Source organism: Apteryx mantelli, chromosome 18 (genome assembly GCF_036417845.1).
Source record: "Apteryx mantelli isolate bAptMan1 chromosome 18, bAptMan1.hap1, whole genome shotgun sequence".
NCBI lineage: Eukaryota > Metazoa > Chordata > Aves > Apterygiformes > Apterygidae > Apteryx > Apteryx mantelli.
The window spans coordinates 1429112-1445956 of NC_089995.1; the positions used below are offsets into that span (position 1 = coordinate 1429112).

Here is a 16845-nt window from a genome sequence, read left to right on the forward strand (position 1 = left end):
GACCCCAAACCAGGTGATTCTGGGAGTCTCAGCCCTGCTCCCTGGGCTCCCCCAGGGCTCAGAGGACTCAAGCACCACCATTTGACATGTATGAGCTTCTTCTAACCACAAGGAAGAGGTAAGGATTTGGGCCAGCCACTTCATAGACACCTACTCTCCAGGCTCTTCTAATGGTCTCTCCATCATATCACTCAGACTGCAGAGCCCATGTTGACCTATTAATGCCAAGACTTTAGCAGCTCTGAAACCAGGGGGAGGGATGTCGGCTGGCACCTTTTCAAATGACTTCCCTGTATTTCAAAGCATCTCTCTGCACGTTCCAAAGTGGTGGGTGGCAGAGCAAACCTTCCATCAGCAAGGACTGAAGATGATGTTTAAGTTGTGAGAGACTTTATATAGGCAGAGGGCCTTGGTGGAGACAGGTTGGGAGGGATTTGGCTTCAAAACAGGCTGCCCTGATGGAAAGAGCTGGCATTCGCCCTGCCAGAAGGGATCCTACCTCATAAAGGCAGCGAGTCAAGGCAAGCTGGTGTAGGAGGAGATGGAGGATTTCATGGCACTCAGAGAGAGCAGGGCTTCAAGCCCCAAACTCACCAGCACACACCGGCAGTGTGGCACAGCACCAGAGCTGCTCTGAAATGAGGGAGCCATACACAGCATGCCTTTGTATGACACCCATCAGACTTTATACATGGCTTCAGCTTTCTGAATCCCTTAAATCACAGCCTCTCAAGCCATAAAACAACCACAGAAGAGGAACAAAGTGTGTTTTTTTTTTCCTTTCATAAAGGAAGAGAGCGTGGGAGGAAAGGCAAGAGCCTCTTTCTTTCTATGTTGTGTCCCTCAAAACTGGGATTGCACTGGTTTAAGCCAGCCAAAATCCCAGCAGGCTAGCACTCACCTGAGATGCTCCTTACCACGCCAGCTCCATGCCCAGGGAGCAGACCTCCCCCTTACTCGCCCTGGAGGGGTGACTACTAGGCTGTGCAGTTGCTTCAAGGGGGCAAATTGCTGCTTGGTGGGGTCCCTGCCTGGCTGGGTGTCCTGGGACTGAGAAGCGCAAGGAAAGCAGGACAACCCAGCATGGCAAGCACAGCTCCCCTGGCCCTGCCACCTGCACCCTGTGATGGGCCTGTGATGTGTTACTGGACCCCATCCACCGTGAGGCCAAGGGACGAGGTGGCTGAGTGATGGCAGGGAGATGCTGGCTGACACTGTCAAAGGAAACAGTGGGAGAGCAGTGGATCAGGGCAAATGGGAAGGAAAAACACTTTTGTTCTTCTCCTGTCCACACACCCACAGACCTGGCACAGCAGCCAGCATGGCAGGGTAGGCTGTGGATGCCAAGGAGTCAGCATACCAGGCTCATCTCTGCTGAAAGATGCCATCCAAATGCAAAGTGGGGCTGTGCAGCAGAGCCAGGGGCTGTGAAAAGGGGGGGGGGGGTTCCAGCAGGCTGTGAAGAGCACCTGTGGCAAGGCCCTCCAGGTAAGGACCACCTGGGACACAGCACAAGGTAGAGGCTGTGATGTCGAGGTGCTCCCCTGGGAGCCTGTGCATGGGATGGGCGCATGGCCAGGTTTGAGGACCGTGGGGGAGGTGAGTGCACAGCACCCCATTGCCTCAGAAATCAAATTATTCAAGTAGGATCTTCAGGCAAAATTTGTCAAAGGAGATGGTGGACGATGAGCTGATTGTTCTTCCTGGACAGGGGCCAAAGGGAAAGGCAAACCTTCTCTCCGCTGTCAGACAGATACGTCAAGAAGAGAGTGTTTCTTTTGCAAGGTCTGGACATGGACAAGACATCCCTAGAAAGGCCTTGGTGTGGGCACTGAGATTTTGCAGTGTCTTTGGGGCTGGGAGATGGGAGCCTCTGGGTGGGAGAGGAGTTGGGAGAGGAGGTCTAGGACTGATAGATGGGCACACAGGGGGATAGTGAGGGGAGCACTTCCTCTAGAAAAGGTGCAGGGTCATGTGCCAACGTAAGTGTAACCCAGAGAAGGGTCAAGTCCTGGAAGATATTTCCCATGGGGTGAGCCTGCTGTGGTGGTAGGCAGCAAGGGGAATGGAGGGAATGGGGGCAGGAGGTGTGTGCAGGAGGAGGCAAAGGCAGTGTAGCAGCTCTAGGCACTAATCATCTTTGTCCTTGGCCCCATGCTTCAGGATGCGGGTGAACTCCACATAGTTGAAGTTGCCCTTCTTATCGATGGGAGCCTCCCGGTACATCTCATCCACCTCCTCATCTGTGAACCTGTCTCCCATGGTGGTCAGCAGCTCACGCAGATGGTCCTCATGAATGAAGCCTGTGGGGATGGTGGAGGAGGTGAAGTTTATGCAGGGCATGGGAGTGCAGAGCAGTGGCTGGGCAGGACATGGTGGGAGGGCTGGGCAGCGGTTTGAGCGGCAGGGCCTTCTTACCCTTCCTGCATGCTTCCTGCACCCCCACCCTGTTATTCTACCGCCCCAAACCCTGTGCATGCTCCCCTTGCACAGGGCCTTCATCACACAGACATGTGACGTGATGGGGGAGCAGGGAGAGCCAGCAGCCTGCTCAGGAACTGCTGTGCTTGTGGACTCTTCCCAAGGGTTTGCCTGGTGGCACACACCAGCTGAGCCCCCAGTCTTCATCCTAGCTGGCTCAGTCACCCATCTGTGTGCAAGAGGGTCCCCAGGTAGGCACCGCTGCCCACCACAGAGCTGGAAAGGCAGTGCCCATACCTGTCGCATCCTCATCAAAGCAGGCAAAGGCGTTGCGGATGACATCTTCTGGGTCGGTACCATTCAGCTTCTCCCCAAACATGGTGAGGAACATGGTGAAGTTGATGGGCCCCGGCGCCTCACTCATCATGCCCTCCAGGTATTCATCAGTGGGGTTCTTCCCTGCCGGACAGAATCAGCAGGTGTGGGTACCCTCACTCCCCTCCCTGGGAGCACCCATCCTGCTTGCCAGGCCCCAAGACCCATTGGGACAGCAGCCAGCCTCATGCCTCTGCTCTCAGGAAGAAATTCGGCAATGGGAGAACTCCGTGGACCCTTCCATTTTGAGGCACAACCTGTCTGAACTGTGTCTAAACTTGACCGCATCCAACTCAGGGTGCACTCAGGATATGCTTGATGGTCCCCAAATGTCTCCTCCTCTATCCCTCTTGCTTTAGTTTGGACTGAGAGAGAATAAGCAAGTGATCCTCTCCCCTCAAATACCTGCAGTTCTGTTTTCAACACTGCACTGGGCAGCAGTCTCCCTTTCCCAGGAAAGCAAAAGGGCCAAGGTTTCCAAGCTACTTAGGCCCAGCTCCCCAAAAGATAAATCCTACCGAATTCTGCAGCCACCAGTTTTTAGTGCCCTCCTGTCCCCTGTTAGGTGGGAATGAAGAGTAGTACCTGTCAACAGGAATTTTAAATTAATTTTGATGAGACCTGTTCACTCACCCCAGAAACAAGGAAATGGGGTTTCCCCAGGGCCCAGCCCCACCACCTCTTCCCATGGCCTGTCTTGTGGCTGCCCTGGCCCCTTGCTACATTACTCTGTGCTGGAGGCAAATGGGAACCAGGTGGTTTCCCAACACTGGCAGGCCTAATCTTAAGGGAGATGCAGGAATTCATCTGGGGCTTACTGAGAACTAAAAAAAGTGTGGGTTTTTTTTCACATTTCCTTAGTAGCTGATACCCAGCATCCACCCAAGCAGAGGGGCAGCACTGTCCCAACATGAACCTCATGTTGCTGATATCCCAAACAGTGCTCCTACCATGAATGCAAGAGGGTCAGTTTAACCTCCTCTGCTGAGCACAGCCTTGACATACATGTCTCCCTCAATGCCCAGCACCTCTCTTCTCTGAGAGCTGTAGTTTATGGGGAAGAGATTCCCTCCCAGGTGGACAGGGCCTTCAGAACAGGTTTGGTTGCCAGGTCAATAATTGACAGACCTCCCAAAGAGCCACAGAGGTAGCACAGGGAACAGGAGAGGGAAAAGTGAGCCATGGCCTGCAGCTAAGAAGAAAGGGCTCTGGGTGGGGAGGGAAGCCAGATATGCAAGTCTCAACGGGCCGAGGTATTGGGCTTTTCACCTATCCACAGAGAGCCTTTGTGCTGGGCGACCTATTGAACAAGACTGGGCAGAGCTAGCCAAGAATGCCATTTGGAAACCTATGCTTTCCCAAAGCTTCTGCATGGATCTGTGGGCTCTGTCTGTGTCCAGAGTTATCCCAGTTCCCATGGGGACCCATCTGACAACACTGGTCTGCTGCAGCTCCCTGTCAGCACTGACACAAACCTTATGCCTGGCCAGTTGGACCCCATGCCCTTGTCGAAATGCCATTATAGATGGAGATGAAAGGATTTGGGATAGCAGAGCTGGGAAGATGTCTGTGCACACCGATAAGACCCCTGCTGTGCAGGTATCCTGTTGCAGAGGGGACGTTGCCATGTGAACTGGCTCTGGCAGAATGGCTTGGTAAGGGCTGATACAGGCTGCAGGGGCTGACGAGGATGCTGATCCCTGCAACCCTCCTGCCACTCTGCCAGGGCATCTGCTGCTGGTAGCTGATGTGGGCAGCATCCCCTCCACTTAGCCAACAGAGCAGGCTGCTGCCCTTAGATGTCCCCACAAACATGCTTTCAAAGGCCTACCAGAGCCAGCAGAGATGGTTCCCCAGTCTTCACAGCCTGCATCAAACCAGCCCAAAGCAGGAGGTCTTTGCATCAATACAATCCTGCTAGAGCAGGTTTTCAATGCAGGCATGCTGCAGGAGTGTGACAGTGACTCCCTGTCATGCAAGCTACTATTGCACCCAGGCAGCTCTCTCGCCTTGCAGAAGAGGCATAAGGACAGAGCTCTTCAATGCAGAGGGGTTGACCAATGCACAGAGGGACAAGGGAAAGGTTTCCTCACCTAGAGAAGCCAGCATGTCATGCAGATCCTCCTTGTCAATGAATCCATCGCGGTTCTGGTCTATCATGTTGAAGGCTTCCTTGAACTCCTGGATCTGTGACTGGTCAAACATAGCAAAGACATTGGAAGTGGCGCGCTGAGGGCGCTTCTTGGTGGTCTTGGCTTTGGCACGCTTGCTGGACATCTTGGCGGCTGGTGCGGTACCTATGAGCAAGGCAGGAAAAGCAGGGAGGAAGGTTAGGAGGGAGGGAAGGCAGGGCCCAGGGGACTGAAGCAGGGCACCAGGTGGACAAAGGCAAGGCAAAGAGTCAAGACTCCTGGATTCCCTTTCTGGACATGCAAACAGCCACTTACCAGTCCTGTGCCTCAGTTTCCCTGGTTGACAAACAGTTTGGCATTAGTAAGATAATTTGGTCACAATGTAAGACACGGGGATAGGTGAAGCTAAGGCTAGGAAGTCACATATTCCTTCAATATGCACACAAGACTGCTGGAAAGACATCAGTGCTCCCATGGGCTTTGTTTCCTTTGAAGTAAACTCAAAGGACTCTGAAGCCCCAGCTCCAATCCTCACAGCCTCCTGCTCTTTATGGCTGTGCAGGGGCATCTTGAGACAGCTGATATGTGGCTTCCACGGAGGAGCATGCAGCTCTCACTTGTACAGTGTCCCAGCAACGGCAAGAGCCCTCATGGTAGACAGGCCCCAAGGTTCCCCGGGCAGACGGGGCTCCAAGGCTGACCCTGTTTGCTCTGAGAGTGGTTAGTGAAAGTGCTTTCTTGCTGGTGCCCTGCGGTTCCTGAGGAGCGGCAGGACCCTACCTAGTGCCAGGACTTGCACTGGTGTTTCCTTTGCTGACTTGTAGCATCAGCTCCTGCTACAGCAAAAGCCAGGAGGGAATGAGAAAAGCACCCTGTCTGCACCGTCAGCTCCCCCAAACCTGCTTTGCAGGCCTTTCCCTTCGCACCCCATGAGCAGAGAGAGACACCAAGCACAGCACCCCACAGCTCTCCCACCAGGATCAGTCTCCTGGGCAGGATGAGATGCTGCCTTGGCTTTTTGGGCATAAGAATTTACTCCTGCCTTGCATGTGCAAGGGACCAGATTCTGCCTCTACCGACACAGCATTGACTTTGTGCAGCTTGCCTGTGTGCACGCCTGAAAGCAGAACTGCCTCAGCCTTTCCTAGAAGAGCATCTCCAGGAGCCGGGCGCTACAGAGCGAGGAGGCACCATCAACCAGGGCCCGGGATGATGGCAGCGCAAAGTTCGGCCCCTGCGAAGCAACCCCTCCTCATCCCCACGTCATGGTGTGCATCCCTCCATCTTGCTGCACACAAGCAACCCCCAGGCTCTCCCTCCAGAGGCCCACCATCCGCTGGCAGCTCTCCCCTGCCTGCTGCCTGCTGCGCTTATCTGCTTTCCTCACCCCGCTGGCACACACAAAGGGAGGCTCACCAGCAGCTGCTTCCCAGCGCCCAGCACCCAGCAGGAAGAGGGTTATCTGCTCTGGGCACATTCCTCACATACCACTGCCTTCCCTTCCCCCTCTTTGTTTAGGCAGCCGGAGCCGGAGGATCTCAGCTCTCCATCCCTCCCACCACTGCTGCTTCTCCGGGGCCCTGCACAGTGAGTCAGGCCAAAGGCCGCCCATCCGGGAAGCCAGCATGCACCCTACCAGGGCTGGAGCTCTCCCCCGGGATCTTACGCCTGGAGCTGGCATTGGTCCTGCAGTCAGTGCACTCCATGCATCGGGAGAGCGCAGGATGGGCCTCTGAAAGGGTGGGCGGGGGGAGGGAAGGGAAGGCCAGCAACCTCTGGAAAACCTCAAAGCCAGGCCGCTCTTTGGGCTTGGGCCAGGTCACCGGGCGGCGCTTTTATACCGATTCCACAGCTTTGGGGGTTGTTTTAGAGCAGCAGTTCCCAAAGGCCTGAACCACACAGCTTTTAGGAGGAAAGAGGCTGCCCAGCACTGGTCAGTGGAGGAGAGCAGCCGAGCAAAGCAGGGAACATGGGGTGCAGAGACCCGATGCTCTTGTTGCAGATAACTAAACTCACAGGAGAAGGTAACAGCCTGGAAGGGCAAAGAGGGAGTTAGCAGTGAGCTCCTCTGCCCTTGTGGATCTGTGATGGGGTGACAGGTCCGGATCGCCAGCGGGTGGCCAGCCTCGCTCGTCATACTGCAGTGCTCTGTGGGAGTCGGGCTGCAGAGGCTGTGGCGTTGTGTATAACGTGTCCTCAAGCCTCAGGGGGACTCAGGGCATTACCACCCTGCGGCAGGCTGGCCGTGGCACGAACGCCAAGCCCTGCCACTGCCCAAGGTGAAGGTGTGCAAGGACACCTGCAAGGAACCAGGAGAGAATTTGCTAAGGAGAAAGGTGGCTTGGGGTCCTCACTTGCCCCGCTATGAGCCCTCTGCCTGCTTTAGGCACCAGGATGCCTCGCTGGGGTAAACATGAGTGACTTTCAGCAGCGCCAGGGATATGTACTGCAAGCCTATGGCTGAGCCCCAACTTCTCCTGAGAACAGCATATGATGGACTCTCAACCTGGGCAATATGTGCCCCACTGGGAACAGCCCCATGCTAAGAGCAGCCAAGGAGAGCATGCGGGCAAGGCGTAAACCCATCAGTCACCATTGCCTCAGGGAAGCCCTTTCTGGGGGGAGAGACCTTTCACTCCTGCAGGGTTTCTCCCATCTCGCCCTACCCAAAGCAGCGGCATGCTGTGTCCAAGCACCTGACAAGGACAGGATCCCCACAGTCCAGGGCACCGGGGCAGAGGAGCACTTCTTGGGGGACCACTCGGACCCACTTCCTGCATGTGCACCCAAAACACAACCAGAGCAAGAGTAGCCACGCACAGCCTGACAATGTAGCACAGAAACCGATTTTTCAAAGCAGGTTTCCTCCTTGCCGAGAGGCGTAAGCAAGGCACAGCTGCGGCAGGGGAAAGGAGTCTCCCTCCTCACTGCAGCATGTCCAGCCCCATGCCGGCTGCAGCATCCACAGCCCAGCCGGGGAGCGCAGCCACGTCCCCAGAGGGGCTGCTCAGCCCAGCCCATAGCACCCATTCAAGGCCATGGACCATCTCCCACACCTGTGGGTTGGAGCTCTCTCCCAAGGCAACCACACCAGGCAGGAGCTGCCAGTGCAGGGCCCACCTGCTTCCTTCCCAGCCACCCCTCATAGGAAAAGTTAACAAGTTTGGAGCTAAGAGCTAATTACAGCTAATGAGGAGCCCCAGTAGATGGTACCTGAGCCCCTTCAAGGCCTCAGAGCAGCAGTTTGTTGTCCTTCCGCCTCCCAACATCTGCGCTAAGCATGGCCGATGGACATGGTAAGTATTTAAAACAGTCTGTACTGAGGGTGCTGGGGGTCCAAACCTTATCTTTAGGGGGTGCTATGCACCCATGGCTACCACTAATGTTACCTGGGAAGAAGGTGCTCAGACCTCTCCTAGTCAAGCCTCCGAAGATATCCTTACAACTGTAATTCAACAAGCCACCAGGAAAGACAGGCTTGGCAAATGGGGGTTTCTCGGCTCTCCCCTAGGACCATGTCGGCTGCCAGCTCTCCATGGCCTAGTGAGAAAGTCTGAGGTTCGGTAAGGCCAAGATAGAGATGCTGTTCAGAGCCTTCATGTTTCAAATGCCGTCATTTCTCCCTCACATGCACCCCTGTGCCTCAGTTTCCCCATCTGGGGCAGGGAGTATGGGCCTGCTGCATTGGGGAGCAGGCTGGGGGAAGCTATGTTAAATTAATGGACTCTGAATAGGTTCCTTGGGTAGAAGAGCAGAGTATTATCAGAATTGCTGTGTGCCCCTGTGCCTTGGTGAGGAGTAGGTCTCCTGGGTTCCTGGCTTATCTGGCAGGGGACACAAAGCAGCCAAGGAGCCATGTCATGTTACATTAAGCAGCACAAAGCAACAATGCCACCGAGTGCTGTGTGCCAGATACTGTACCCGGCTGCTCAGGCCACCTTGCGCGTGCTGCTCCAGGAAATGCTTTCCAGCTGCGCCCTTAATGCTGACATACCATGGGGACTACAGGGTCTTCGGGAGCATCCCATCCAGCTGGGATCCCAGCGCTGGCAAGGACTTGCTCGAACTAGTGCAGAGCAAGCAACTGCCACTCCTCTCACTGCCTCCCTGAAGCACTTCTTGTGCACCCACACAGCTCCTGCCAGCCTTCCCCCATCTGTAGCCTCTTTCCCATTTTTTCCTTGGGTCATTCTATCTTTTCTCTAGCACTCCTCTTCTTCACCTCCTGCCTGCTATTCCTCTTTCAACAAGGCTGCAAAGGTGGGAGCTGAGTGGCCACCAGCCTACTTCCCAACCCTGCCACGGGTTCCCAGACTCCCCTAGCTGGGCTGTGCTGGAAGGACAACCCCAGGGGGCTGGACAAGGCCTGCAGAAAGTACAAAATCCCTAGCTATTGTGTCAGCAGGGCTTTCTGGCACCTCTCTTCCTACACAGTGCCCAGTTGTAGCTCAGAGATTCAGATTTGGCCGGAGGATGTCCCACAGCCTGATGGTTCCCCCTATCCCAATGCCTGCTCTCATCCTGACTGGCATGAGCAGTGCTGCTTAACTCCACATGCAGTTCATGCAGGAACCTGGCAGCACCCAGCTGAGCCAAAGCTGTGCCCTTCGTCTGCAGGGGATGAGCTCGGTGTCCCAGGGGAGACAGACCCCCCCTCACTCCCCAAGGCCCCCAGCAGCACTGGCATGAAGACCGCGCTGCCCTCAGCCCACCCTCCCCAGCATCATCCCCTCTTGCAGCACCCTGAACTCCCCTGGCTGGGACCCACCGGCTAATGTCCGTGGTGAGGTACACAGAATAGATACAGGCGAGTCACCAAATTGCTGCCCACCATCACACTGGGCTGCAGATCAGGCCAGCACTGAGCTTTCAAAACACACAGAATTATTAGCAGAATTATTAGCAGAAGAGAAGAGAAATAAGCAGGAGTTTTGCTCTCACCACATGAACTAATATTATCCAAATATTTACCCTGCCCTGGCTGTGACCAGAGAGCACAAGAGTGGCTTGGCACATTCTCCCAGAGAATTCTTCCTGTTCTTGTTAGGTGGATTAAGCACAATTTTGACAGCACATGGTTTTGTTGTTTGATTCTGCTGTTTGATTCAAAAAATCCCTGGAAAGATGCTTGGTTCCAAGATCCAGCCTGGCTTGGTCATGTCCTAACCTTTTTACTTCTGCTTTCAGCAGAATTCCTTGGGGATTCTTGGCTGGGACGTAGAAGGACACTTTTTTAGGTTGGTGCAGGGAAAGGAGAAATCAGTCATCCCTTTTCAAGAGGCAAGTGGTTTGCAGTCAGGCCTGATTTGAGACAGGTGATCTGTGCTGTGCAAAAGGGCTTGATGGTCGCTCTCCTTTGGTCTTCAAGCTCTGCTGAAAGCCACCCACACAGCTCTGGGGTCTGGCCACAGGACTGTGACTGGCCGAGGGCTTTCTGCCAACAAACCTGAGGGCCAGACCATTTCAGGTAATGCCCGGTCACAATGCCCTGCACACTAGGATGGACTCAAGCAGGCTGAGCAAATTGATGCAGCCTCAGAACCTCTGACTTCCCATCAGCAAGAAGAAAACCCACAGAGATTGATCCTGCTCCTATCAAACCTAAGTAAAAGCCCTATCCCAATGGCTGCTCCCACCCAGGATCTCCTCAGACAATGGTGACGGATCAGGTTAGTGGGGGGTTAAATTCCAGCTAGTCCAGCATGTAAGCCATTTGCCAGCAGACCATTGCTGTACCATGTACAGCAGTACCAAGCCAACCTCTGTATCGTACCAGGTCCTTCCCAGGTGGAACAGCACTCGCCTTGTCGTGGGCTGCCCTTATTTCCTTGACTTTCTATCACCTCTCCTGCCAAGACAGTGTCCCTTCCTCCTGCACTGCTAGGCTTGTGCCTTCCTCCCTTGAGAGTCAGACCTAAGCAGCCATGGGGCTGGCTTAAGATCATAAATTATTTAAGAATACCATTGTAGTTTTAAAAAATAAGAGCAAAGACTCACAGTTATAACATGAATCAACTGACATATTTCCTTATTGGTAAAAACCAACCAAGCAACTTCATCCCTATGCTGTTTTGTGATGGCTGTGCTAGGGGAGGGTGGGATAAGCCAAATGGACATCTCACTGCTCTCCAGGGAGAGAGGCCCAGTCCATCTTCCTCCCAGCTGCTCACTTCCATCCTTACCTACACCTGATCTTCTCATGACCCACTTCAACTCACTATCCCAGCTAAAAAATAAAAACAACGATAGCTTCTGCTGTGTCAGTGAGCTGAACTGGCTTGTGGAAGGTCTGACTAGCATGAAGGAGAGACGTGCATGGCCAGGGTAGGGGGAGAGCTCTCCTTTGCAGTGCCAGCAGGCTCTTACACCACCTCAGCTGCTTGTGAAACTTGGAGACCATGCTGTGTCATGGGCTGTGCAAACACAATGCTGTCTGCACAAATACAAGTGGGGCAGAGGAAAGAGATATGGAAACAGCAGAAATACAGGGAAATAAGGCTAATGCTTACAGAGAGCAAGTTAAGTCCTCAACATGAGAGTTAACATGTTACCAAGATAAGCAAGTCCACACCTCTGGCAGCTACTGTTGTGGTAGACCTGGCCAGAGCCCATGCAAGGCCAAAGGCAGTCATGTTTCATGGGGGTATGTGCTATCAAGCTGCACCTATCCCTCCACACATGCAGAGACACAGGGGAGGGGCTGTATGCCCTTTGTTCCCATCTCTCCCAATAAATCCCCCTCCCGCCCCATACTGCGCTCTCCCTGTTCCCAGGGCCTGGGGCGTTCCTACAAGATGCCCAGCTCCTGAGTCATTCCTCCCACAGTCATTGCGGAAAGAAGGAAAATCTCTGAGGCTGGACCCAAACACAGCTCTTTGTAAAAGAGACCTTTCAGAAAAGCTACCCTCATGTTTCCTGGGTGTTAGTAGTCTCAGATGGCCTGGGGCAAGTGGCCCAGGTCCTGCTTCATGTTGATGGTGAAAGTGCACTGCCATTCCAGTGCCCAGGGTAGGTTTGGACAGCATGGGTAATGAGCTTGCCTCAGCTGCTGGGGAGCTCCTCCCTGCTCTATCCAAAGCAAAACTGCAAGGACAGCAAATGGGTAAAGTTGACATCATGGATACAGCTTTGAGGGCATGTCTACTGCAAACAGACCAGATGATAGTGATCACAAGCCATGCTCTTGGGCTGCATTCGCTACCTCCCTGGGCAGCAAGGAGCACAGAAGAAAGTGGCATCAGGATTATCTCTGGCGTGGAGAGGCAGCTGTGCTGTTGGACATATTCTGCAGGGCCCTTGGACATGGGCCATGGTATTCAGAAGTCATTAGTCACCTGGAGTATGGCACCAAAGGGTACCGAAGGACCCAGTTTCTCCAGCATGGCTCCTCCAAGGCTGGGCTTGCAACTACAGCAGTCATTTCTAGAAATGCTGACAAGACTTCAGCATTGCATTGAGCTCACGCCTGGTCTCTAGCACATTCCAAGAGAGTGCCTATCTGCCATGAGACCCCAGGAGCCAGACAAACACATGATGTGTATCTGCTGGTTGCTTTTGATTAGGCTTCACAGGGTGGGGAAAGGGTGATTCAAATAACCTGGACTATCCCATAGGACATCCCTGCCATCCATGTCAGATAAACTTTGAGAGACTGTGATTAAATCTCTGCCCAAAGTCTGTTCCCCAAATTGGCTGCTAGTACCACCAAGCCAGAACACAGGTGCATTTGCTGCAGGGTGAGCTCTAGGTTTCCGTAACACAGGGCCAGTCACACTTCAGTGCATCATGGCAGTGCAAGCAGGGTAGTCCAGCCCAGGCAGCAGTATCCAGTCCCTTTCACAGTTTGGCATGAGGGCCAGCTTGGGTGATGCTTTGAAGTGTCCGGTACTGGCATGGGAGGTCACAGGGTAGTGGTGCAGACAGTGCTTCCCTTCACCCATAAAGTTGTGCTGACCGTGAGGCGCCTCTCCCAGAACTGGGGCTGCCCGTGAGGGTCAGAGCAGATATCCTGTCCCCAGAGGCAGCAGAAGAGATGCATCTTGTTTTCCCAGCAGCTTCTAGCTGTCAAATATTGGAGGAGTGAGCAGTGAGCAGCCTTTACTCTCTGCCTAATCTGTTAAAACGGCTGTTTTCTCCAATATAGCTCTGCTCCGAATACCAGCTAACCTTGGGATGTGGCATTGCTCAGCTACATCCTCAGTGCCAAGCTGTCTAGGGGAGCCGGTGCCAGGGCTAGCCACACCACCAGCCAGAGGCACCCAGAGCTGCTGGAGGAACAACCCACACTGCTCGGCACTGCCAGAACAGAGACGGGCTACTGTACTGTCCCTTTTTGGCCTCATTACAGAGTACAGACAGATACAAAAAAGGGAGATTGGAGGCTAAGGGAAAGCAGAACCTGAGCCCTGAGCTGTCTCCATATGCATACCAGAGTCACCAGAACTAAAGCCAGTGAGTGGGTTTTGCATGTGGATAGGAAGTGCCAGGTTTTAAGGATAGTGCTTAAGAGCCAGTGACAGCATCTCCGCAGTGACTTGACAGGAAGCAGAGGCTTCCTGGGCTGCACAGCAGCTGGGGAAGAGCACTGCAGCATGTAGCTGGAGCTTGGGAGAGGCTCTCTCCCCTGCCATACTCATCTCCTCTCCCCCAGTCCAGTAAGCCTAGAAATGGCTCAGTTCCCTCCTAGGGAGCAGGAGGAACTGGAGAAGGTTTCTGTGGCTCTCCAACAATATTAAGGTAATGAAGAGTAATTCTGCTAAGCCAATGTGTCCCAGCTGCCAGCACCACTTGGCAGAACTGAGAGCCATACAATAGAGTGGACGATAAAAAAACGCTTGGGCCAAGGTGCAGGAGTGGTTTGTTACTGATCCAGGCAACCTGCACCTTTGAAGAGCCAGTGAGCAGCTGCAGGATGTGTTAGGCTATTCCACATCCTCAGACATATACAAACTCATCAGGTACTGTATAATAGTGCCAGCTTCCCCATCACATCACAGCCAGCCTTACCAGGGGCCCTCCAGGTGAGAGAGCTCATCCCTTTCCTCCCCTTCTGTCCTCCCACTGGGATACTAGGAGGCCAGTCAGGCCCAGAGCATGGCTGCGTGGGCTCTGATGACAAGCCTGCAGGCTCAAGGAGTCAGCAGGGCATATGAATTCTGCGCCAGTTCCTGCCCTCTGGGCTTAGAAGAAAAGGACCTTTCCATGCCCACATAGCACACACAAAACTTTCTCAGGCAGAATCCCTGGGGCCACCACAAGAAGACTCAGCACAGCCCAGGAGCAATGCTGCACCCAAATGCTGTCAGCAAATCAATGACCTGCCACCAAGCATCCTTCTGAGGCCCTGAGAGGCATCTCGTGAGAAGGTATCAAGGGAGCACACAGGGGAAAATCTGCTGGCCTTTGGCCAGCAGCATAGTAGAGTCTGGGTTTGATATTTTCGCAGAAGAATTAAGGGGCTCACCCCAGAGGGGGAATCTGGCCCTAACACGTCAGAGAGGGAGGTGACCATAAAACTCCTCCTATCAGCAACACAGAGCCTGCCAGTGACGAGAGGAAAAAATGTAAGCAACTGAAGAAACCAACCATCTTTGGTAAGCAGCAGCGGTTGTTGATATGTAGGGATGTTCCACTCCAAAGAAAACTTCTCCTGCCTCTTTTTTCTGCTACACATCCATGTTTAAGAGCCTTCCCAACTGCTTTATTGCATTCATAACATTTCATACTAGATGGGCGTGAAGCTGAGCACAGAAAGCCAAAAGAACCTCAAGTTTTCATAGCCAAGGCTAAACAAGACACAAAGTTCCTCTGTGTTTAACTCTGAGGGAAAGGAGCTAAATAAAGCTTTTCTTCTTTACAAGTTTTTTGCCTCAAGTTGCTCACTGGTCACTTGGGACATCTCTGGAGCATCACACAGGCATCAGGATCTTGGCTCTGGCCATCAGTAGAAAGACTTGGAAAAAACAGATGTTCCAGACAAAAATAGCTCTCACAAAACAAGATGTAAGTGAAGACATGGACATAAGCACAATCTGCTATTGCAACATTGCCCTCCTGGTGAAGCCAGGCAGCACGGGGAAGGGGTCCTGGCTTCAGGTCACTGCAGAGAGCCACAGAGAGCTTCGCTCAAGACCCACCCTCACCTCTCCCAGCCAGGAGCTCCCCGACAGGAGCCCCAGAGAAAGGCTCTCCCCGTCCACACCGGGGGGAGAGCAGAGCTGCGCCTGGCGGCAGAGACCCACCACGGCTTCCCCTGCCACTGCTCCTCCCTGTCCCAAGGGCTGAGCCCCTGCAACGGGCCCGAGCCTGGCTCCCCCGCCGTGGCAGTGATGAGGCAGCGCCTGGCCACCCCCTCTCACTCCGGCTGCTTCCCTCCCGCCCCGTCGGGGGCTGCCCCCGGCTCCCTCCCGCCCGGTCCCGCAGCCCCGTCGGGGGCTGCCCCCGGCTCCCTGCCGGGGCCGCGGGGGCCACGCGGGACGCCCCGCTGCCTTGCCCGCGGGCCGCCGCGGGGCAGGGACCTCGACGGGGGGCAGAGGCGGCGCCTCACCTGGGCCGGAGCGGGCGAGCTGCGGGGCCGGCGGCGCTGCTGTGGCGCGGCGCGGCCCGCGGCGCGGCCCTAGGCGCGGGCGGGGCGGTGCCGGCGCGCCTCGGCCCTCCCCGCCCGGCCCGGCTCGGCCCATACAAGGCAGAAGAATGCGGCGGGGCCGGGGCGGCGGACCGCGCTCCCGGCCTTATATAGGCGGAACGGCGGCGTGCCGCGCCTGCCCCGGGAGCTCTGCGCGGCGGCCGCGGCGCGGGGAGCCCCAGGCGGGTGAGCCGCCCTCGAGCGTGGCGCGAAGGGAGCGCTGGGCAGCTCCCGGCGCTCGGAGACCCGGCTCAGCCCAACCCCAGGTGGACGCCAGGCTGGGCGCTGCACCGGCTTGGGCAAGTCGGGGCGTCCCTGCGCCTCGGCTCCCCCCTGCCCCCCGGGACAGAGGGGACACTGCTCTGTGAAGGCCCAGTGGCACCAGGCACACCGGGAGAGCTGGCTGGTGCAAGGTGGCTGCGCTGCAGAGGGTGGACAGCCACTGCTGCTGGCAAGGGACCCCAAGCAAGCTGTCCCATGGGTGATGTTTCGTCCCCCCCAGCTTTCAAGCATGGTACCAGCCCTGGCACTGTTTGCACCAGTTAGTCCTGTTCAGGCCTAGCTAAGGATCTCTGTCACATGACATGCAGCCCTAGTCCAAGGCTGAGAGAGCTGGGACTCTTCAGCCTGGAGAAGAGAAGACTGAGAGGGGTTCTTATTAATGTATACAAGTATCTGAAGGGAGGGTTTAGAGACGATGGGGCCAGACTCTTTTCAGTGGTGCCCAGTGACAAGAAAAGAGGCAATGGGCACAAACTGAAACACAGACAGTTCCATCTGAACATGAGGAAGAACTTCTTCACTGTGAGGGTGAGAGAGCACTGGAACAGGTTGCCCAGAGAGGTTGTGGAATCTCCATCCTTGGAGATATTCAAAACCCGCCTGGACAGGGTCCTGGGCAACATGCTCTAGGTGACCGTGCTTGAGCAGGGCAGTGGACTAGATGATCCCCAGAGGTGCCTTTCAATCTCAACCATTCTGTGATTCTGTGATTCCTTCCCATCAGCTGTCCTGCTCCACTCCCCGATCCTGCTCAGTCCTGTGGAGCACAAATGGGGGCTCCCAGTCCTGCATGCTCTCGATTTGGAGGGTGATACTCTCCCAGTCATCCTCCAAGGGAGGATTTGCCTTTGGTTTGGAGGCAGCCATGTGCTACCCATGACACTGGCCAGAATTCAGCCCACCGAAGAACAGGCAAGTGCCCGAAGAACAAACTGGGAGCCCTTCTGAGAGGAATTCACATGCCCCCAACCCTGGGCCAGGCAACTGGTAGCAGGGCTGCTCTACTTGGGC

General features: G+C 55.0%; 1 protein-coding gene across 1 annotated transcript; it reads right to left on the reverse strand.

Moving 5' to 3' along the window:
- Window positions 1–663: 663 nt before the first annotated feature.
- On the reverse strand, window positions 664–15552 carry MYL9 (myosin light chain 9). Its single transcript, XM_067307431.1, has 4 exons — window positions 15475–15552; window positions 4890–5093; window positions 2719–2880; window positions 664–2303 (listed from the first exon to the last, which is right to left on the reverse strand). Exons 2-4 carry the CDS (start codon window positions 5071–5073, stop codon window positions 2131–2133), a joined length of 519 nt encoding a protein of 172 aa, XP_067163532.1. The 5' UTR covers window positions 5074–5093; window positions 15475–15552; the 3' UTR covers window positions 664–2130.
- Window positions 15553–16845: the final 1293 nt, after the last annotated feature.

What these genes read in the sequence shown, in the direction of transcription:
- MYL9 (XM_067307431.1), bottom strand. Translation starts at nt 5,073, where the DNA reads ATGTCCAGCAAGCGTGCCAAAGCCAAGACCACCAAGAAGCGCCCTCAG. An exon ending in TGACATGCTGGCTTCTCTAG is followed by an intron (nt 2,881 to 4,889) that starts GTGAGGAAACCT and finishes TCTGTCCGGCAG; the next exon opens with GGAAGAACCCCACTGATGAA. An exon ending in CTTTGATGAGGATGCGACAG is followed by an intron (nt 2,304 to 2,718) that starts GTATGGGCACTG and finishes CCATCCCCACAG; the next exon opens with GCTTCATTCATGAGGACCAT.